The sequence below is a fragment of the Rattus rattus genome, chromosome 4, assembly GCF_011064425.1.
Source record: "Rattus rattus isolate New Zealand chromosome 4, Rrattus_CSIRO_v1, whole genome shotgun sequence".
Taxonomy (NCBI): domain Eukaryota; kingdom Metazoa; phylum Chordata; class Mammalia; order Rodentia; family Muridae; genus Rattus; species Rattus rattus.
Genome location: NC_046157.1, coordinates 81,647,288 through 81,671,699, shown reverse-complemented (window position 1 = coordinate 81,671,699; position 24,412 = coordinate 81,647,288). Strand labels below are relative to the sequence as shown.

The 24,412-nt window shown below is 42.4% G+C and overlaps 1 protein-coding gene across 1 annotated transcript; it reads left to right on the top strand.

Moving 5' to 3' along the window:
* Positions 1-2,255: 2,255 nt before the first annotated feature.
* On the top strand, positions 2,256-23,475 carry Treml4 (triggering receptor expressed on myeloid cells like 4). The gene is made up of 7 exons (XM_032899688.1): positions 2,256-2,272; positions 2,714-2,766; positions 2,974-3,318; positions 7,819-7,869; positions 8,109-8,190; positions 8,964-9,100; positions 23,366-23,475. The coding sequence occupies exons 1-7, from the start codon at positions 2,256-2,258 to the stop codon at positions 23,473-23,475; spliced, it is 795 nt and encodes a 264-aa protein (XP_032755579.1).
* The last annotated feature ends 937 nt before the right edge of the window (positions 23,476-24,412 follow it).

The following is a 24,412-nucleotide window of genomic DNA, read 5'->3' as shown; positions in this document are numbered from 1 at the left end:
TATGGAAGTATCTTGACAGTAGATAGAACCCTTGCTTGCCTAGCACGTACAGGGCCCTAGGCTTGATTTCCAGTGCAGTCAACCAAACCAAACAAATGAAGTTTATATCCCAAACGTCTAAATCTTAGTCCCTCATAAGTACCAGGGGGCAGTAGGCTCTTTTATTCTTTGCTTTGCCATCTCCTTCCCTCAACTGCTGCAGAGAAGGGCCCTAGGGTCCCTGGGAGTGTAGCAGATGCATGAAGACAATATGCCTTTTCTAACTGGTTGCTACTGATTTTTGACTCCACTCTTAGTCTCTCAGCTCTTGACAGTTGTTCTGGTTAGCTTTAGCTAAGCTCAAAATGCCTTGGAGTCACAGAGGGGACAGCCTCATTTGAGAAACTGCCAGAATCAAATTGACCTGTGAGCATTGCCCTGCTGATACCTGATGTTGGAAGACCTAGCCCACTGTGGGTGGCACCATTTCCTAGGAAGGGGTTTCTGAACAGGATAAAAATAGAAAGAGGCACAGGCAAGTAATAAATGCATCTATTCTCTCTCTCTGCTCCTGACTGTGGATGTGATGTGACTAGAGGTTTTAGTGCCTGCCTCGAGTTCCCCAGTTGATAGACTATAACTTAGAAATGACAGCAAAATAGATCCTTTCTCCCCTAAGTTGCTTTTGGTCAGGGTATTCTAGCTCAGAGACAGAGATGAACCCGAGCACTTCCCAATCAGCAAACTGTCAGCACATCTCTGGCTCTATATTCAAGGATGCCTTTCTCCTCACTTATATTACACCAGGTTTAAGTTTCACACAAGTGATTAATGGTTGGATCCCTAACTACCAGAATGTCCTGGAACTCACACTGATCCTCCTGTCTCTGCCTGTCATGAGCAAATAGGACTGGGAAATATCAGGTAGATTAGGAATACACACATCCAGGTGTGTGTGTGTGAGGAAATTTTTGAGGCTATTAGATCATAAAAGCTGTGACTTAATGAAAGGTTTAATACACTGACAGTCTCCCACTTAAGCAGCAGTGTGTGTTTCTTCTCCTTTGAAACAGTATTTGAACAGAGGAAATGTTTCAGACATATCCTTCGAAACTGCTGTAACATAATACTTACACAGGCTACTTTATAAATAAATTAATTTAATTAGTTCTTGAGGCTTAGAAGATAGACAACTGCGTTAGTTTTCTGGGCCTATAATAAAACACCCAAGTCAGTTGCTTTATAAAGCAAAGAGGTTTGTTTAACAAACATATATGAAGGCTCAAAGGCTCTTTTACAGCCCCAAATTATATGGTATCAAATGTTAAAAGTCTATTATGGGAGTGAGGGAGAGAGAGAGAGAGAGAGAGAGAGAGAGAGAGAGAGAGAGAGAGAGAGAGAGAGAGAGAAAGAAAGAAACACAGACTGGTACCTCAAGGTATGTCAGTTGTTATAAGGACTCCCTAGCCTGCTTCTTCTTTTTTTTTGTTCTTTTTTTTCAGAGCTGGGGACCGAACCCAGGGCCTTGCGCTTCCTAGGTAAGCGCTCTACCACTGAGCTAAATCCCCAGCCCCCCTAGCCTGCTTCTTAAAGGCCTTACACTACTCAGGGGACTGAGCTTCTGATCCACCCACCTTTAAGAGCAAATGGAAATTAGATACAAACCACAGCAGGACAGAGCAGGAGACTGTATCTCTTGCTCTGCTTTGCAAAGGCACCAACTTCATTCATGAGCATGGAGCCCATGTGACCTGTCAACTCCTCACAGGCCCTACCTCTTTTGGAGTTGAGCTTCATCACATGACTTTGAGGGATATGGGCCTTCAGTCCCCCCAACCCCCAATCGCAGGTCATGGGATCTTTGAGACAGGGAGGCATTCTTCCTTACCACTTGTTTATCTACTCCATCATCTTCCTAAACTAACCCATACTTGTAGGCATTATGCTGAATATAAGCATAAGTGTATTTTATTGCTAGACTGTCCCAGCCTGGGTCACCCCTTCTTCCACACATTTTTGCATGTGAAATGTTAATGTGAGATACTTTTTCTCATGTGTTCACTCACCCACTCATGTGTCCCTTCAATGAATACCAGTTTATATGATCATAAATTTCCCTGCTTCCTTTCTCACCCCTCAAAGATCCCTCCCTCTTGACTTCCATTCTAACGATTCTTCCTCATTGTTCTTTACCTCCCAGTAGTTCCCCCTCATCTTTTACAGGGACCATCCTTACAGTTTGATGTTGGAGTCTGGTGGCTCACAAACCTTCCAGGATGACTATACATTGGAGGTGAGGGCCCTGACTTATCTTAAGGGTGGGGATTTCCAGGACTCTGGGCACACTCTAGGGACCTTTGCCCTTTCTCAGGGAAAAAGAAAAGAGGAACAGGCCTCCTACTTCTCATATTTCTTTAGAGTGTTCTTTTTTGTAGCAACAATGGAGGAAAGCGATTGGTGGGTAGTGCAGAGTAGCTGAGATGGGGAGAGGATGAGCAGGGGCGGGAATGAAATGTGAGGGCCAGAGATGGTCTCTGCAGTTAGGAGTCCCCAGTCAGGGCCTAGCTACTCTTCCTTTTATGGGTCTATAAGCCTGCTTTCCCAGGCTGGTCACTTCCCCAATTGAAGCTCTGATCTTGCTTGGTTCTTGCATCTCACAGATGCTGAGACTCAGGAGGAGAGTCCTGCCTAGTTCAGAGACCTCCTCTTTTTCTCTTCTCTCCTCCACTGACAGAGTCTGGACTGGTATGCTACTGGTCCCTTTGCTGCTGGTGCTCCTGGTCTCAGGTGAGATGATTCAGGATATAAGGCATTGAGAGGTGGGATAAAAGAACAAGGGCTGGACAGGAACCAGGTTAACTCTGTGACCAGGGCTGACTTTGGGGGTCATGTTCTGCATCTGGATGTTGGAAGTCCCTGCCTTTTGGCTTCCCCAGCCTCAGAAACAAATGTATACAGCTGGAGCTCTGTCCTCTGACTTGATTTGTTGTCCAGGTGTCTGGGGGTCCACAGTTACATCTGAAGAGCTTCATAGAATGGTAGGACAGAGTCTCTCCGTGTGGTGCCAGTACAAGCCTGAGGAGGGACCTTACGTGCCGAAAACATGGTGCCGGCAAACATCTCCAAATAGATGTAAAAGAATGATCACTACCTCCGAGCCTTTGAAAGCAGTCAGGGAATTACAGTACATGATCTGGGATGATCCTGAACCTGGCTTCTTCAACATCACCATGACTCAGCTAACAGAAGAGGACTCGGCATTCTACTGGTGTGGTTTATTTAATGCTCCCCAAAATGAAATAACCGTTCTCAGAAACATCAGCCTGGTGGTATCTCCAGGTAAGCCCCTTTTTTGAGATATAGCCCCTTTTAAGGACCAAGTGATATATATATATATATATATATATATATATATATATATATATATATATATATCTCACTTCTCTGTGTGACCCCTAATCTTGACACCTGATCTGACTGAAGAGAGACAGCTTCCAATCTCTATCATGCCTAGCTCTGCATCAGGAAAGAATGTTTAAGTTTCATGGGGTAGGCACCTAGAGTCTTTTTTCGACTCTTATTTAGTTTATACTAGCATCGTGCAACTTTAATTCCAACATTTGGGAGGCAGAGGCAGGTGGATCTGAGTTCGAGGCCAGTCTAGTCTAAATAGTGAGGTCTAGGCCAGCCAGAGCTACATAGTGACACTCTGTCTCCAAAAACTGTTGGGGTGTTTTTATTTTAAATTATGTGCACTCATGGGCACATGCCACATGTGGGACAATGCCCATGGAAGCCAGAGACTAGGATTCTCTTACAGTTAGAGTCACAAATTGCTGTGAACCACTCTGTGTGGATGCTGGGAACCAAACAGATTCCCTGCAAAATCCATCTGTGTTCTCAATGGCTGAGCTATCTCTCCAGCCTTCCTACTCACTTTCTTACTTAGGCATACCTGTGCAGACCTGAGGTACAAATGCATATTGCTCCAAGGCACCCCGATGTTCGGCTTGTCAGAGCCCAACCCTGGCATAGCCCTCTTTTTTGTTCTCTCTTCTTGAGGCAGCAGAGGAGGAAGTGTGTCAGTGGAGGGTAAGACTTTTGTCTTACAAGATACTAAGGGTTGCTGTATAATAATAAAAAGTTTACTTAGCTAAGTCTAAGTTACTATGCTACTGTCGCTGACCTGCCTTCTGTGTTCCTCTGAGGCTAAAAGCCTCATCCTAAAACATCAGAAGATTAATTGCTGGAGGATTAATTGCTAGAGACTTTCCTCTTTTTCTAGATGCCTCTAGATTGTGAGGCTAGGGGAAAGTTTGGATTAATAAACTAATATTGAACCAGAAGAGAATTATGCTCACAGAAGGAAAAACTTTTACATACGCAATTATGCATAAACTCACATAAATTCATATATTGATTCACACATACATATTTATATATTTCCATTCAACCAGTTGGGTTTATGTTGCATACATTCTCACAATTACATACTTACACACACACACACACACACACACACACACACACACACATTCATAGTTACATATGCATTTGGAGCAAAAGAGCAAGCACCAGTGCAGAAAGAACTCACTCATTCTGGATAAAACAATAAGCTCCAATCTTCATTGCATAGAGAAAGAAAAAGCTTCTACCCTTTTAATGCTAAATGAATTAAACCCAAGTTTGTTAGAAGAAAGCTTTGCTCATTTTAATAAAACTAAGCCTGCCTTGTTATTAGGAAAGGACCTGTTCTGTCCCATGGTAAGAAGAAGCCTGCTTGCTCCTTCTGCTCTCTGTAGCGTCCTTTTTTCCTCTTCCTCTATAAGACCATTGCTCTCTTAGTTTTTTATGTTACCTATAGTTTCTAAGTTATTCCATCCTGCATTCTCTGTCTAGTCTTGCTCTCTCCTCCTGCTCTGGTTTCACAATAATGCTCTTACTCTCAATGCCCTTTCTCCCAATGCTATGCCTTTACTTCAAGTTCTTCTTGAGTTTAGTTCTGTCTAAAAAGTCTCTTGTGTCCCAAATTAAAAAAAATAGCATCACTTCTGTTCTAAAACGTTCTGTTCAGATCTGTCTAAATAGTGTTTTGTCTAAAAAGTTTTCCTCAGCTCAGTTCTGTCTCTTTTCTTTGTCCTCTTTCAGAATACATTATCACATGGTAAAAAGTTCATCACAAGTTTACACACAAGTTCAAAATCATAAATCGAAATAGAAGTTTACAACAGAGCATGTTTATATGTATATCTATTAGGAGTAATTATCTGACTAAACAGCTGTCACAGTTCCACAGGTTCTTGGAGAGTTAAAAAGCCATAACTAAGTTATTGTGAAGTTTTATGTAGATAAACCAGGTCAGTATTTTATTTTTTGTCCTAGCACCTATAATAAACCATTAATTCTCTTTCTATAACCTTTGATTAATTGTTTTACAACCTCTTGGAATGTGTTCTGAGTAGTAGAATGCCTGTAGCAATTAACTGGTGACACTAAAGTCTGGCAGAGTTCTCATTGCAGTTTTGGCTATCAGAAAGGACTTAATAGTGTCATTAAAAGAGCTTAAATGATTACAATAAATTTAGGAATTCTTAGAGGATCACCTTTGAGGATAAATAAATCATCTATGTGTCCCTATAGCATCACTATAAGACAGTACATCTTTGTTGTTCTGCAGAGATCTGCTTAAAAGGGTGGGCTAACACCTAGTGATATATATGTCTTAATACAGGAAAAGCAAATTGATAGCAAGAATATTTCCTAAAATGATTTTCTCCTGGGACTTGCCTACCAGAGTTATGTCATAAATTTTAAACTAAGGCAAAGTCATCTCAGGAAGATCATCTGATAGTTATTAGCTTGTTGGTTCCTGATGTCTGCTCTAAGCTCCCCTATATCTTGTCACTGTTTGGGGGTGAGACTTGATTTTCCCTTCAGAACTCTGCACAGTCATCTTCTCTTTTTCTCTTATAGCCTTACCTACTCTTCCTAGGTAATCTGGCTCCTAGGTTATTAAGGAGGAAAGAGTGATGGTCAAGCAGGTTTGGGAGTCCGAGACTCAGTAGAGCCTTCACCTTGGGTGGATCCCCTAGAGACTAAGCAATGAGGAAGTTCCACTCAGAGCTTCAGATAGAGAGAGATGAACTGTGCTACCAGGCCCACCACAACCCACTTTCCATTGGGAGGCCAGAGTTGATTTCTGCTATGCATAATGCTCCTCTGCCAATCTGAGCAACTGTCAAAACCAAACCAAACAACAACAACCAAACAGCTAAGAAAACCCTCAGTGTCACTGCCTACCAGGGAAACATGAATAAAAACCATTGTGAGATATATCACTCTGTAAAAATCATCCTTCCCCAAAAGACAAACAATAAAAGGTGCTGGGGAAAACTTGGAGAAAGCCTTACGTGTGGCCGGGTGGAGGGGGCTGGGCGGGCGTGTAAGTTAGCACAGTTGTCGTGGTGACAACAGCCTGGAACTACTATTATGTCTGTCCAACCTATGGTCCCAGCTTTTGGGAGGTGAAGGCAAGTAGATCACAAGTTCACCATCTTGAGCTATGAAGTAAGTTTGAGTTCAGCTGGGACTACATGTAACCCTGACTTTAAAAGAATCATGATGGTGCAAGCCTTTAATCCCAGGAGGCAGAGGCAAATGGATCTCTGTGAGTCTGAGGTTAGCCTGGTCTACCAAGGAAGTTCTGGGCAAGTCAGATCTACATAGTGAGACACTGTCTCAAAACTACCAATCAAGAGTAACAAAATGCTGATTTGATAGACCTTGGAATAGATTAGTGGTTACCAGAAGCTGAAGAAGAAGCCCAGGAGAAGTGAGGGTAGGGCTTGGCTGAAGACCATTGAGTGACATAAAAGAGACAGAAATTCTAATGCTGTGTTGCACAAACTTCAGATGACAATAATGTGCTATTTGTTTCTGATTTTTAAAAATATAGAATATTTATCCTATTTTGCACATATGCATGTTTTGACTGCATGACTATCTGTGTAACACATATGACCCATGGAGGTCAGTGGAGGATACTGGATCCTCTGGAACTGGAGTTATGGATGGTTGTGAGTCACTATATGGGTGCTGGGAATCAAATGCTGGTCCTATATGCCCTATCTATATGTACTATATACACTATATGTCCTACTAGTAGGACTAGTATATATGGGACTATATTTCTATATGTTCTATCTCTCTGTCTATCTATCTATCTATCTATCTATCTATCTATCTATCTATCTTCTATCTATCTATCTATCTATCTATCTATCTATCTATCTATCTATCTACCTATCTATCTATCTATCGTCCCATATCTGCAAGAGCAACTAGTGCTTTAACTTTCTCCCCAACCTCAACTTATTTTTAAAAGGCTATAAAAATATTTTAAGTGTTTTTACCATGAAGAAATGATAGATGTCAAGTACATAGGCTAAATTTGGTTTGAATGTCATGCCATATATGCAAGTATTAAAACGGTAAATGGCATAGCATAGATGTGTGAAGTCCCCTTTTAAAATTTATAATTATAATAATGATAATAATTATTACTATTGCTATTATACTATCATTTTATGTGTGAGGGCACAGATCATTATGCACATTTGGGGTCAGAGGACAACTTTTGGGAGTTGGCTCTTCCCTTCCACTGTGGGTCCTAGGGTTCAAACTCAGGTCTTCAAATTATTTCAGCAGCCCATAAATAGGTAAGTCTTAGGTTAAAGATTTTAGGTTCAGTCACCTCTGAGCATCCTGCATCTTTCACAGATTAAGGCCCAGACCCCATTCTTCCTTTTATGCATAGTTGTCTTCTCTTTTCTTCTCTAGCCTCATCAACTCCTCCTTCACAGACGATTGCTTGGCTCCTAGAAAGCACAGGTAGGTTGGCCAGGAGGAAAGAGGGATAGCCAGGCAGTTTGGGGAGGGTAAAGGTAGGAGAGGCCTGCCTTTAAGGTTGATGCCCTTACATATGTAAGAAAATAAGTATAAAGATTTTGGATGCAAGTAGCCCTGACCTGAGGGACTGTGAAGTGTGCTCCCATCTAATCCTTCTCTACTTCCTCTCATGGCTCTTGGGACTGACCCTGTCTTGACCTCTGTCCTGGTCCTCTAAACAGCTACCATCTTTATATACTTCTTAGTTCTGACCACCTCTCCTGAGGAGATCACTGACTCTTCCATCAATGGCTCTGAGCACAGGTAAGTCAAGGAGCTCTGAGCACAGGTGAGTAGGGGTGTCTTTAGAGGGAAGAGTCCTGGCAAAGGATGCCTGGGGAGCTCTTGTAGTGAGGCTCATCCTCAGGATGGCTGGGCATTGAGTTCTTCAGAGGTGCTTCCAGGTCCAGACATGGAGGTGGAAAAGAAGAAATGGGGGCTTGGGAGCAGGTCCCAAGCATTGGAAGAGCTGTAGAAAAGGCAGAGAGAATAAGAATGAGTCTGAATCTCTGTAAGGAAGAATGAAAAGGAAGAGATATTTAAGGAAAGAATCAACATAAATTTCACAGAAAGGAAAGCTCTCCAATAACAAAGACTCATAAAAGGCTAGGGAGCTGGTTCAGTGATTAAAGTGTTTGCTATGCAAGCAGTGAGCATGGGTATCCGAGTTTGGGTCCCTAGCACCCACATAACAAGCTGGGTATGGCAGATCTAGACCTGGAATCTCTGTTGGGAGGCAAAGACAGGCAGGTCTCACAGCATAGTGGCTAACCAGACTCACCAACATCCCCCCCATCTCATTTTCTCCCTCTCCCTCCTCCCCTCCCCCCCCCCCCCCCCCCCCCTCCCCCCTATAACTTGTTTTCCTCTTGGGCCCAGGGACCCTAGGGCTCCATTCCCGATTGTGTTCATTGTCCCTTCAGAGTTTAGGATGGGTCTGTATACACAAAAATTCCAGCTACAAGGAGATGGCTTGAGGTCACACAGGAGCAGGTGATATCCCAACCCAGGCTTCTCTATCTGTTTCTTGCCTCCAGAAACCAAAGTTCTTCATCTCCTGGTTGGACCTCCCTGAGGCTTCTGGTCTCTCTGCAGTATGGACTCCTTCTGCTCAAGGGCCTGATGCTGTCAGTTTTCTGTGTGCTCCTTTGTTGGAGGCGTGGCCAGGTGAGCAGTCTGACTGTGGTAGGGCTGCTCGCTCTCTAGGGTCTGCTGGATGATCTATAATGGTCATGTTTTCAGTTTCAAGTGAGTATGTTTATTAAGTATACAGCAAGCCAAAGTAAAACTACAAATACCAAATAGCAGAGAGATAGCAAAACATCATAAAACAAGGCATCTAGAACATCCAGCAAAAAAAGAAGGAAGCCCCACTGAGGCACCAGTGGGAGTTTCCAAGAGACAGAGTCCCTGAGAGAGCACTACTCCTTTGGGTGAGGCTTCAGCAGACAAACAAAGAAACAAACAGGACAGGTACAGATACCATCAGATCAACCAGGGAAGTTGAGGCAGGCAGCTGGCATCCAGGCAAGCTTTGCCTTCATGTGTTAGCTGCTCATGGCTGAAATTCCAGCTTCCCTGCCTCTATACTTTCACACCATGTGGTAAACAACAACAACTTCTGCTAGAGGCATCAATGTGGTGGTGGGAAGTAGATTCCTGTGTTTGAATGCTTGACCCATAGGGAGGTATGGCCTTGTTGGAGAAAGTGTGTCACTGTGGGCTATAAGTGCCTGCGCTGACATGAGAGCCGGGCGTAGGCCTGCAAGGTTTAAGAAAAAATGCAAAGACTTGGGTCGTTCATGTTAAAAAAGAATGCCAGGCACTCAAGTGGCAGGTCCCCTGTGGTCCAGACACTGCCTGGATCTGAAGGGACATGGTCAACAGCTCCCTGCACCCAAATCCTGTGAGAGGGAGAGCAAACCTTCAGAGGGGCAGACACGCCTGGGAAGCCAGAAGAGACTACACTCTGCCCACATTTCTGACTCCAGAGGAAAACACCTAACACCATCTGGGACCCCAGTGCACAGGGGCCCCGGAAAAAGGTGGGACAGGCCCTTCTGGTTGCCGCCCTCACAGAGACCTCAAAAGCAGCCCCCAGGAGCAACTTCAGCCCCGGGACCAGAGTTAAGACCAACTTTTCTGCTCCAAGTTACCTGCCTGTGGATTCAGGACACACGCCCACAGGAACACCTGAAGGCCAGTAGACAGGAAAGACTACACGCCTGAAAGCAGAACACTGTGTGCCCATAACTGGCTAAAAGAAAACAGAAAAACAGGTCTACAGCACTCCTGACACACAGGCTTATAGGATGGTCTAGCCACTGTCAGAAATAGCAGAACAAGGTAACACCAGAGACAACCTGGTGGCGAGAGGCAAGCACAGGAACCCAAGCAACAGAAACCAAGACTACATGGCATCATCAGAGCTCAATTCTCCCACCAAAGCAAACACTGAATATCCAAACACACCAGAAAAGCAAGATCTAGATTTAAAATCACGTTTGATCATGATGATGGAGGACTTCAAAAAAGGCATAAAGAACTCCCTTAGAGAAATGCAGGAAAACACAAATAAACAAGCAGAAGCCTATAGAGAGGAAACGCAAAATTCTCTGAAAGAATTCCAGGAAAACACAATTAAACAGGTGAAGGAATTAAAAATGTAAATAGAAGCAATAAAGAAAGCACAAAGGGAGACAACCTTGGATATAGAAAACCAAAGGAAGAGACAAGGAGCCGTAGATACAAGCATCACAAACAGAATACAAGAGATAGAAGAGAGAATCTCAGGAGCAGAAGATTCCATAGAAATCATCAACACAACTGTCAACGATAATGTAAAACAGAAAAAGCTACTGGTCCAAAACATACAGGAAATCCAGGACTCAATGGGAAGATCAAACCTAAGGATAATAGGTATAGAAGACAGTGAAGAGCCCCAGCTCAAAGGACCAGTAAATATCTTCAACAAAATCATAGAAGAAAACTTCCCTAACCTAAAGAAAGAGATGCCCATAAACATACAAGAAGCCTACAGAACTCCAAATAGATTGTACCAGAAAAGAAACTCCTCCCATCACATAACAGTCAAAACACCAAATGCACAAAACAAAGAAAGAATATTAAAAGCAGTAAGGGAAAAATGTCAAGTAACATATAAAGGCAGACCTACCAGAATTACACCAGATTTCTTACCAGAGACTATGAAAGCCAGAAGATCCTGGATAGATGTCATACAGACCCTAAGAGAACACAAATGCCAGCCCAGGTTACTGTATCCTGCAAAACCCTCAATTAACATAGATGGAGAAACCAAGATATTCCATGACAAAACCAAATTTACACAATATCTTTCTACAAATCCAGCACTACAAAGGATAATAAATGGTAAAGCCCAACATAAGGAGGCAAGCGACATCCTAGAAAAAGCAAGAAACTAATTGTCTTGGCAACAAAACAAAGAGAAGAAAAGCCCAGAAACATAATCTCACATCCAAATACAAATATAACAGGAAGCAACAATCACTATTCTTTAATATCTCTCAACATCAATGGACTCAATTCCCCAATAAAAAGACATAGATTAACAAACTGGATACGCAATGAGGACCCTGCATTCTGCTGCTTACAGGGAACGCACCTCAGAGACAAAGACAGACACTACCTCAGAGTGAAAGGCTGGAAAACAACTTTCCAAGCAAATGGTCTGAAGAAGCAAGCTGGAGTAGCCATTCTAATATAGAATAAAATAGATTTTCAACCAAAAGTCATCAAAAAAGATAAGCAAGGACACTTCATATTCATCAAAGGAAAAATCCACCAAGATGAGCTATCAATCCTAAATATCTATGCTCCAAATACAAGGGCACCTACATACATAAAAGAAACCTTACTAAAGCTCAAAGCACACATTGCACCTCACACAATAATAGTAGGAGATTTCAACACCCCACTCTCATCAATGGACAGATCATGGAAACAGAAATTAAACAGAGACATAGACAGACTAAGAGAAGTCATGAACCAAATGTACTTAACAGATATTTATAGAACATTCTATCTTAAAACAAAAGGATATACCTTCTTCTCACAACCTCATGGTACTTTTTCCAAAATTGACCATATAATTGGTCATAAAACAGGCCTCAATAGATACAGAAAGATAGAAATAATCCCATGCGTGCTATCAGACCACCACGGCTAAAGCTGGTCTTCAATAACAATAAGGGAAGAACGCCCACATATACATGGAACAATACTCTACTCAATGATAACCTGGTCAAGGAAGAAATAAAGAAAGAAATTAAAGACTTCTTAGAATTTAATGAAAATGAAGGTACAACATACCCAAACTTAAGAGACACAATGAAAGCTATGCTAAGAGGAAAAACCATAGCTCTGAGTGCCTGCAGAAAGAAATAGGAGAGAGCATATATCAGCAGCTTGACAGCACACTAAAAGCTCTAGAACAAAAAGAAGCAAATACACCCAGGAGGAGTAGAAGGCAGGAAATAATCAAACTCAGAGCTGAAATCAACCAAGTAGAAACAAAAAGGACTATACAAAGAATTAACAGAACCAAAAGCTGGTTCTTTGAGAAAATCAACAAAATAGATAAACCCCTTGCCAGACTAACGAGAGGACACAGAAAGTGTGTCCAAATTAACAAAATCAGACATGAAAACGGAGACATAACTACAGAATCAGAGGAAATTCAAAAAATCATCAGATCCTACTACAAAAGCCTATATTCAACAAAACTTGAAAATCTGCAGGAAATGGACAATTTCCTAGACAGATACCAGGTACCAAAGTTAAATCAGGAACAGATAAATCATTTTAAAAACCCCATAACTTCTAACGAAATAGAAGCAGTCATTAAAGATCTCCCAACCAAAAAGAGCCTAGGTCCAGATGGGTTCAGTGCAGAATTCTATCAGACCTTCATAGAAGACCTCATACCAATACTATCCAAACTATTCCACAAAATTGAAACAGATGGAGCACTACTGAATTCCTTCTATGAAGCCACAATTACTCTTATACCTACACCACACAAAGACCCAACAAAGAAAGAGAACTTCAGGCCAATTTCTGTTATGAATATCAATGCAAAAATACTCAATGAAATTCTTGCAAACCTAATCCAAGAGCACATCAAAACAATCATCCATCATGATCAAGTAGGCTTCATCCCAGGTATGCAGGGATGGTTTAATATACAGAAAACGTCAATGTAATCCACTATATAAACAAATTGAAAGATAAAAACCACTTGATCATTTCATTAGATGCTGAGAAAGCATTTGACAAAATTCAACACCCCTTCATGATAAAAGTCCTGGAAATATTAGGAATTCAAGGCCCATACCTAAACACAGTAAAAGCTATATACAGCAAACCAGTAGCTAATACTAAAATAAATGGAGAGACACTTGAAGCAATCCCACTAAAATCAGGGACTAGACAAGGCTGCCCACTCTCTCCCTACTTATTCAATATAGTTCTTGAAGTTCTAGCCAGAGCAATCAGACAACAAAAGGAGGTCAAGGGGATACAGATTGGAAAAGTAGAAGTGAAAATATCACTATTTGCAGATGATATGATAGTATATTTAACTGATCCCAAAAGTTCCACCAGAGAACTACTAAACCTGATAAACACCTTCAGCAAAGTGGCTGGGTATAAAATTAATTAAAATAAATCAGTAGCCTTCCTCTACACAAAAGAGAAACAAGCCAAGAAAGAAATTAGGGAAATGACACCCTTTGTAATAGTCCCAAATAATATAAAATACCTCGGTGTGACTTTAACCAAGCAAGTAAAAGATCTGTATGATAAGAACTTCAAACCTCTGAAGAAAAGAAATTGAAGAAGACCTCAGAAGATGGAAAGATCTCCCATGCTCATGGATTGGCAGGATTAATATAGTAAAAATGGCCATTTTACCAAAAGCGATCTACAGATTCAATGCAATCCCCATCAAAATACCAATCCAATTCTTCAAAGAGTTAGACAGAACAATTTGCAAATTCATCTGGAATAACAAAAAACCCAGGATAGCTAAAACTATCCTCAACAATAAAAGGACTTCCAGGGGAATCACTATCCCTGAACTCAAGAAGTATTACAGAGCAATAGTGATTAAAAAAAACTGCATGGTATTGGTACAGAGACAGACAGATAGACAAGTGGAATAGAATTGAAGACCCAGAAATGAACCCACACACCTATGGTCACTTGATTTTTGACAAAGGGGCCAAAACCATCCAATGGAGAAAAGATAGCATTTTCAGCAAATGGTGCTGTTTCAACTGGAGGTCAGCATGTAGAAGAATGCAGATCGATCCATGCTTATCACCCTGTACAAAGCTTAAGTCCAAATGCATCAAGGACCTCTGCATCAAACCAGATACACTCAAACTAATAGAAGAAAAAGTGGGGAAGCGTCTCGAACACATGGGCAATGGAGAAAATTTCCTGAACAAAACACCAATGGCTCTTGCTCTAAGATCAAGAATCGACAAATGAGATCTTATAAAAGTGCAGAGCTTCTGTAAGGCAAAAGACACTGTTGTTAGGACAAAACGGCAACCAACAGATTGGGAAAAGATCTTTACCAATCCTACAACTGATAGAGGGCTTATATCCAAAATATACAAAGAACTCAAGAAGTTAGACTGCAGGGAGACAAATAACCCTATTAAAAAATGGAGTTCAGAGCTAAACAAAGAATTCACAGCTGAGGAATGCTGAGTGGCTGAGAAACACCTAAAGAAATGTTCAACATCTTTAGTCATAAGGGAAATGCAAATCAAAACAACCCTGAGATTTTACCTCACTCCAGTGAGAATGGCTAAGATCAAAAACTGAGGTGACAGCAGATGCTGGCGAGGATGTGGAGAAAGAGGAACACTCCTCCATTGTTGGTGGAATTGCAGACTGGTACAACTATTCTGGAAATCAGTCTGGAGGTTCCTCAGAAAATTGGACATTGAGCTACCTGAGGACCCAGCTATACCCCTCTTGGGCATATACCCAAAAAATGCCCCAACATATAACAAAGACACATGCTTCACTATGTTCATAGCAGCCTTATTTATAATAGCCAGAAGCTGGAAAGAACCCAAATGCCCTTCAACAGAGGAATGGATACAGAAAATGTGGTACATCTACACAATGGAATATTACTCAGCTATCAAAAACAATGACTTTATGATATTCATAGGCAAATGGATGGAACTGGAAAAATATCATCCTGAGTGAGGTAACCCAATCACAGAAAAACACACATGGTATGCACTCATTGATAAGTGGATATTAGCCCAAATGCTCGAAATACCCTAGATGCATAGAACACGTTAAAGTCAAGAAAGATGACCAAAATGCGAATGCTTCACTCTTTCTTTAAAACGGGAACAAGAATACCCTTGGGAGGGAATAGGGAGGCAAAGTTTAGAACAGAGGCAGAAGGAACATCCATTCAGAGCCTGCCCCACATGTGGCCCATACATATACAGCCACCAAACTAGATAAGATGGATGAAGCAAAGAAGTGCAAGCCGACAGGAACTGGATGTAGATCTCTCCTGAGAGACACAGCCAGAATACAACAAATACATAGGCAAATGCCAGCAGCAAACCACTGAACTGAGAACAGGACCCCCTGCTGAAGGAATTAGAGAAAGGTCTGGAAGAGCTTGAAGGGGCTTGAGACCCCACATGAACAACAGTGCCAACCAACCAGAGCTTCCAGGGACTAAGCCACTACCCAAAGACTATACATGGACTGACCCTGGGCTCCAACCTCATAGGTAGCAATGAATAGCCTAGTAAGAGCACCAGAGGAAGGGGAAGCCCTTGGTCCTGCCAAGACTGAACCCCCCAGTGAATGTGATTGTTGGGGTGGAGGGCGGTAATGGGGGGAGGATGGGGAGAGGAACACCCATAGAGAAGGAGAGGGAAAGGGGTTAGGGGGATGTTGGCCCGGAAACCCGGAATAACAATCGAAATGTAAATAAGAAATACCCCAGTTAATAAAGATGAAAAAAAAACAATGCCAAATCTTTTACTTAGATCCACCAAATATACACCCCAAGTTCACTGGTGGAGATATCCAGGAAGCACAGTGGAAAAACAGGCTTGAACTCTCAGGAACAAAGAAATAGGAAAAAAATCAGGAACCGATTTAACAGTGTTATCACCCAGGTGTACCACCCAGGTATGCCACTCAGGGCAACCAGGAAGGTCAGGGCATTCCTTTGTTAGGAACAAAAGGCTTCCACATACATCAGCAAGGCTCAGCAGGGGTCAAACACTGAAGGGACCCAGGAGGGTTTGACAAGTCCCCCTTTTTTATTCTTTATTAAGTAGTGCCTGTCTTAGGACACTTTGGGGTGCCAACCGCTTGCCCATCTCTGGGAATATCTGCCAGTCTCAGAGACCCTGTCTTAGGTGGGCATTGGTCCCAAAGAGTTGCCCATCTTTGGCTAACTACTTCTGGCTGAGCTAGATTTGGGCAGAGGGATTGTCTCCTGCCAAGGAGAGTACCACCTGCTTAGTCGCTGTTTGCACATGTGATAAGAAGCACAAGGCCAACAACTGCGGCACCTGAGGACCATTGTAAGGCTTCACACAAACATGTGTGAAAATAAGAGATCAAGCTATTCCTGTAAAAGCACTGACTGTTGATTTAAATTTAAAATTCCCAATTGTCAGCAACTTCTGAAAGTTTACCCACTGTGCTTGCCTAACAATAGATTGGGGGAGGGCAATCCCAGACATTGTAGTCACAGTGACTGCAGCAGCAATGGCTGCTACAATAGCAGCGAAGATGCCAAAGTCTTTCCCATAACAGTTTAGGATCAGCCGACCTTCACCCAAACTACCGGCAGGCAATGGAACCATGCATGAGATCCGCACAACCAGGGAAGAGTTCCCTGGTCCTCAGCAGCTTCATGCAGATGATATTCCTATGAAGCCACAGACTGCGAAATGGCAACACCAGCCACGGCAGCGACAGCTACTGGGGAAACTGGGAGGGGCAGGGGTAACTGCTGGAGTCTGGCCTTCTCCTCCAGCATGCAGCGGTGCATGGAGGGGTCAGAGCGCAAGCCACGGTGGGACGGGATATGCAGTGGTGGTAACGATGACTGTAGCAATGCCAAAATCTCCTCTATGACAACACAAGGTGAGGGGAAATCCTCCATCTTCATCCAAGGACACAGGAACAACTCCAGGGACCTGAACCACTAGAGCTGAATCTTCATGTTCCCAGCAAAGTCAACAAACAGGACAGCTGCTTTTCCTGTTGTCCTGTTGGTGGCAATCACCACTGGTCAAACTCTGCTCCTTATTCCCACTGGCATCAGAATCGGAAGATTTTTCAGGAAGCTCCAGTAGGTCTACATCCATACAACACTCAGGAACCCAAATAGGTGCTTCATCATCTCTAGGAAAAACACAAGCAGAACCCCTAACCCTAACTAACACAGGGTCATGTCCCTTCCACAATCCTGAGGTCAAATCTTTCCAATGGACCAGACATTCCTTATGTCTTATTCCTTTCCAATGTCTATCTGCTGCTGAACAATTATTCTTATCAACTAACCAAAAATTTTAAATATAGATAATAAAGGAAAGTTTAGCAGGTGGGGAATTCTGGTCCCCTGTTTTTGTTTTCTCAAGATAATTCTTAAGTGTTAGATGAGCTCTTTCTACTATGGCTTGTCCTTGAGGATTATAAGGAATGCCAGTTGTATATACAATGTCATAATCCTCACAAAATTTCTTAAAAGGCCCACTAGTATATGCAGGACCATTATCAGTTTTTAATTGTTGTGGGACTCCCATAAAGGCAAAGGCCTGTAAGCAGTGACTTTTAACATCTTTAATTTTCTCTCCACAGTGGGCAGAGGCAAAGAGCAGGCCAGAATAGGTATCAATAGACACATGGACAAACCATAACTTCCCAGAGGAAGGAATATGGGTAACATCCATTTGCCAAATATCATTAGGCTGTAACCCTCTTGGGTTAACTCTCAAATTGGGAGAGAAAAAAATGGGGCACACTGAGGACATTGACTGACGATTTGGGCTGCTTGTTTTTTAGTTCCTCCATTGTGAAACCTCAAAGAATTAGCATTAAGATGACATTTTCCATGCATCTGTAAAGCTTTATCATAGGCAGTATTACTCATTAACATCTAATAACATGGAGACCGAGTATAAGAATTGGCCAACTCATTGCCTTGTGCTAAGACATATTTTTATATGGCCCACAAAAATAGGTTCCCAACACTGCCATAGCAAAGCCTGTACTTGTAATAAGCAGGCACAAATGGATGAAACAGGAGTAACAAAGGCAGCGGTCTCAAGGGGAGAAACAATCTGAGACACATACACACTATCAGTGTATATGTTACAAGGTTCATCAGGAAACATAACCAAAGCTAGTTGTAAAGCTTTCAATTCTGCTAGCTGTGCAGAACAATTAAGAATTTTTTATAACCTCTACCTTCCCTCCAGACACTACCTCAGCACATCCATTGGGGGACCCATCAGTAAATACTAAACGAGCTTTTTGTAAAGGGGAACTAACAATAATTCGTGGAAAAATTGCCAGATGCATTTTTAGAAACTGACAAATCTTACTATCAGGATAATGGTTATCAAATTGACTAACAACTGTGCACATTAAAATAGCCCAATCTGTAAGTCCCTGGGCTAAATGTTGTAGCTGTTCTTTGGTATAGGGAGTAATAATAAGATCTGGTTCTTTGCCAAAGTCTGTAAGCTAATTCTTTGAGCCTTGAACAGTAATTGAGCAATGACCTGAGGATAAGCCATTACTATCTTTGCAGGTGAAGCTTGTAAATAAACTCACATTAAAGCCAAAAAAGCCCAGTAGATGAATGAGCAGATACAAAAATCAAAAATGAAAGAGGCTTAGAATAATCAATATAATTAAGGTGAGCCTCTTCCGAAGTCTGTTGTACTAAGTTTAAGCATTCACGAGCTTCTGGAGTTAATTGTCTAGCTGAATTTGGAGAGGAATCACCTTTTAAAACATCAAATAATGGCTTCAACTGTCCCATGGTTAATTTTAATGTCAGTCGAAGCCAATTTATATCACCTAATCATTTTTGAAAGTCATTTAAGGTCTTTAGTATACCTAACCTAATTTTAAGTTTTTGTGGGTGAATTCCTTTCTGTAATAATTCATGTCCTAAATATTGGTGTGGGAAGTTCCTTTGAACCTTCTCAGGCGCAATCACTAGCCCTGCAGCACCCAAATCTTCTTGTAAGTCAGCATATGCTGCCAGCAATTCCTTTTCATCTGGAGTCGCCACTAAAATGTCGTTTGAAATGGACAATATATATCTGGATACTTCTGCCTCAAAGGCTTTAGGGCAAAGGCTACATATACCTGACACATAGTAGGACTATTGGCCATCTCCTGAGGTGACATGACCCAATGATAGCGATGAGAAGGCTCCTGAAAACTGGTGGAAGGAATGATAAAAGCAAATCTCTCACAGTTTTAGGATCTAGTGAAATAGTAAAGAAAAAAATCCTTCAAGTCAATAACTATCATATGCCATTTTTTTTTGGTATAGCTACAGAAGGGAGACCAGGCTGAGTAGGTCCCATATGTATCATAATTTTATTAATTTCCATTAAATCTTGTAATAATCTCCACTTTCCAGACTTTTTCTTAATCACAAAAATGGGTGTATTCCAAGGGGAATTGGAAGGAACAATATGACCAGCTTGTAATTGTTCCTGTGCTAATTGATGAGCTGCCTCCAATTTCTCCTTGGACAGGGGCCACTGTGGAGTCCACACCTGATCATTTGGCTTCCAGGTGATGGGCAAAGGTTTAATGTAAGGAGGCTTATTAACAGTGACCCTTAGGATAAATTTCCCAAGCCTGTTTTATTATGAGGATGTTCAATTATCTTTGGCTCTTCACTTACACTAGAAGGTTTGTCTTGTAAATTTTTGCCCAATTCTCTCCCTGGGATGAAGCCTTGTTTCCTCATCACATTTTGTACAGGCTGAGTTGTCAGCACAGCCCCCATATCATTGACTACATCTCGTCCCTTCGAGTTGGTAGGTATTTGCTCTAAAACAAAAGACTGAAACCATTCCTCATGTCCTTTCTCATCTCCCTATTTAAGAATCTTGCTGCTTTTTTGAGGAGCTGTAGCTGTCCCCACTCCTTGTAAGGTGGAGTAAGATATCTCTAAGGGCCAGGCCTTTGGCCAGAAGGCTTTAGCTATAACAATGGTATCAGCTCTGGTATCTAGGAGCCCGTGTAGGGGTTTTCCTTCAACCCATAGGATGAGTGTGGGGCGTTTCTCTAAAGAGGAAACCCAAAATGTCTGGACCCAGTGGACCCGAAACCTTGATTTCCACGGGCAGATTTAAACACAGGATTGTTGGTATAAAACCAGGGCCAAAGAACCAATTGAGCTATCCTATCCCCTTGAGGAATAACTACAACACCCTTTTCTACAGAAACCATAATTTTAATTTCTCCAGTAAAATCAGAGTCAATCACTCCAGGAAAAATTCTTATCCCTTTCATCAAGGCACTGCTGTGGCCTAGTAAAAGACCTATACACCCAGAAGGCAGGGGCCCATGTACCCCAGTGGCAAGTACCTAGGGGCCCATTTGAGGTGTTAAGACTGCCCTGGTGGAGGAGCAGAGGTCCAGTACTGCACTTCCTGGGGATACCTCTGACAAGGTCTTTGATATGAAGGGTTTGGTTTGAGGGACAAACTGAATTGGGGTAGATTCTATCATAGAAGTTTTCATAGCTCCATACACTCTGGTTTGGGGGCCCCAGAGTGGATCCTGTTTCCCGTTTTCCAGAAGGTGTAAAGGCCGTCCCTTGACATTTTGCTTAGATCTACACTCATTTCCCCAATGATAACTTTTACGGCACCCAGGGCATAATCAAGGCCTCCTATCTTTTTGTTCTGAGGGCACTCTCTTTTAAAATATCCAGGTTGTCCACACCCAAAACATGTCTTGGTCCCTCCATTTCCCCTCTTCATGGCTGCAGCTAAGACTTGTCCCATCACATAATTCCCATCTATTTCTTTGCACAATTTAATAGTCATTTAAACTTTTATTCTTATGAGGTCTAATAGCTTCCTTGCACCATTTATTAGAATTCTCATATGCCAATTGTTTTACTATGGGCATAATGGTATCAACAACTCCAAGCAACTTCCCAGCCAACTGTAATAATCTTGCCACAAATTCCTGAAAAGGCTCCGAGGGTCCTTGTGTCACCTTGGATAATTGTTCTCCGGCTGCCTTATTAAGCAATGCCTTTCAAGCTTTAACTGCCACTGAGGAGATTTGAGCATAAATGGCAGGATCATATTGAATCTGGGCTGGAAGGGCCACATATTGTCCTGCTCCTGTCAGCATTTCTAGATTTCTTTGGGGGGAATCCTGCTTGTGCATTAAGTCTAGCTAGTTGCCCACATTGCTCTTGATATTCTCCCCTCCATAATAGATAATCTTCCCCCACTCAACACTGCCTTACATAATTGTTGCCAATCTCCAGGAGTCAGATTGGACATAACATAGGACTCAAAAACAGCAGAGGTAAAGGGAGCAAGGGGACCATAAGCTGAGACTGCTTCTTTCAGGTTTTTCAACTCCTTAAAACTCAGAGGAACATGCTGTCTGATAGATTGACCTGCATTTCTGGGGTCTGGGACCTCAACAACAGGATCCGCCACTCCCTGTCCAGTGGGAGGCTCAGGGAAAATTACCCCTCTTCTTGTAGCCTTGTCTTTTTACCACCACTCCAAGGAAGAATAGGGTTCATAGGTGGGAGGAGCAGTATCTCCCTCTTCTTTGAAGAAGGGATTTTCACTCGGAGGATGAGATTCTGATTTTTAAGCAACCCTGTACTTATTAATCTTCCTCTTAGGCACTTCTATTTCTTCTTCTGATGTCTCTTCATTCTCCTCTGAGCGTGAATCCTGATCTGAATCAGAGGTTTGTAAAGACTTACGAGAAGCATCATCCTGTGCTGCTCCGAATGTTCTTTCTATCTCTGACATTCGTCCTTTTATGCTAGTGTTAGTACTCAAGAGAGCATCCTTGACCAGTCTCCACAGAGAGAGCGTGATGACAGGAATGCTCTGGGTGCCATCTCTCCTCAGTGTTCTTTGCAAATCTCTCTTAACCTGTTCCCAATCAGGAATATTAAGTCCTCCTGAATGAACAAGCCAGGGACTAGTCTTTTCTAAAGTTTTGATAAATTTCTTTAGCTGTTTTTACCTTTGTCCCCACTCCCTGCTGTTCGAGTAAAGCGACTATCTGATCTGTTAATTATTAGTAGAACTCGAGACTCGAGGTTCCCGTGGTGCGATTTTTTTTTTTTTTTTTTTTTTTTTTTTTTTGGCTGTGCACTCACCCAATCGTCCCACCTTCTTCGCCAGCCAGCTTCCTGGGACAACCTCATCAGGAATTCCTCACTTTCCCGATCTTGGTGGGACCTCCACTTGTTGGCACATAGTCTCTTTCTGCTGCCTTGGTATCAACGTTTAGAACCCTCAGCTCCTTCTTCTCTCACACCCTGTCTGCCTGCATGCCTCCATGGATCCCTGCGAAGACAATAATTGACTAAACCTTTGAAACTGTAAGCTAGCCCCAACGAAATGGTTTCCTTTACATATGAGTCTCTTCACAGCAAAAAACAAAAACAAAAACAAAACAAAACAAAAAAACAAAAAACCAAAAAAACAAACAAACAAATAAACAACAACAACAACAAAAACCCTAAATGAGACCATAACCTTCAGGCTATTCACAGAAACATGGCGTTTTCAGTTCTGGCCCATTTTGCTGTTCTCTTCCTCCCTGTTTAAGGTTAGACCACCCATTCTCAGACCAGAGGCTTGGAGGACCCTTTGAAACAAACTTGATTCTTCTACCTGGAGCATGATGGAGTCTTACTTCCAGAGGCAACTCCACAGTGAGCTGTACATTACACTAGTATATAGACATGTGCTGTTTCAGCTCACTGTGGAGTTGCCTCTGGTCTGGGAATGGGTGGTCTAACCTTAAATAGGGAGGTGGGGTCACAACTCTTCTGGGGGATACACCTAAGAAGATGGATGGGCAAGACCTTAGCAGCGATAAATAGAAGTGTTATTCCTTGGGCTCTCTGCTTATTCCTCAGAAAGTATCCTCTGAGGAGGAGAGAGGCCTGGGCCCTTGTTGGTAATCTCTATTCCAGGTTTTTTTTAAAAAAAAAAAAAAAAAAAAAGCAGAAGGTGCCTGAGGAAGGCCTCCAGGAGCAGGAAAAAGGAGGATCATACCAGAGAGCAGTCCTGGGGCAAGAGAAGATGATACAAGAGAGGCTACACTTAGTATGTTTCTCCTTCTTCCTCAGGGACATGAGTATATATGGCAGAGATAGCGACGATGGACCTTTCAAAATTACCTCACATCCCAAAGTCCTTGGGCACGTTTAGCCACATCTCGGGGTGTGAGAAGAACGCTAAGTTCTAAGGCTACCCAGTGAGCAGAGCAGCCCCAACTCCAGCTCTACTGAGGCCATCAGGCAAGCCCACGGGAGACAACAGCCAGACCCACACCTCAAATTTTCAAGGCTAACGGTCACTCTGATATCGAGCACCCTCAGTGCTAAACCTCCCCAAAGATGTCCAACCACGGGAAGTTAATCTGCAACACCCAGCTCAAGTACCTTTCCAGAGCCCCACCCCCGGGCCGTTCTCATTTTCTCTCCTGCCTCCGGTTGGCATCACATACCTCACAGGCTCTGTTTCTCTGCTGAAGTTCACATTCTTGGTTTGCATCAGAGCAGAACCAGGTGACGCCGTTTCCCCTGGGCTTCCTCTCCTCTAGCTCTAGACTTCCTAAAATAAGGGAAAAATGACTTAAATGTTAACATGGGGAACTAAGAAAGGCTGTGCGCTGCGAACCACAAACTGTCAAGAAGTTAAAGGAAAAAAAGTTTTAAACCGGACCCCTCATGCAGCCACACATCAGAGCTGACCGCCAGGGGTCAGTATTGTGCTGGTTTATCCAGTGACTCAATTTCATCCCCATAGAGAAAGTCTGCTTATACGAACAGGATTGTTGGCTGGTGCGGGGAGTGGGGAGTGGGTGGACGGAGAAAATCCTTTAGGGAAAAAAAAAGAATGTCACATCTGTAAAACAAGAAGAGTCTAGAGTGATGTTCAGCCCATGTGACGTTCGGTAGATCCTGGATACTGGCATTTAGTGTGGATATGGACATAACACTATTGACAAGCTGAATGCAACCATAGCCTTGTAACCATTAAAAAGGCCACTATGAAGGAAGCACATTTTAGTCTCCCATTTTTTTGTTATGTGTGGGAGAACAAAATATAGATGTTTCTTTATAGTTATTTCATCTCATAGCACATGATTGTTATCTGTCTGTGCACACACGCTTGCTCCG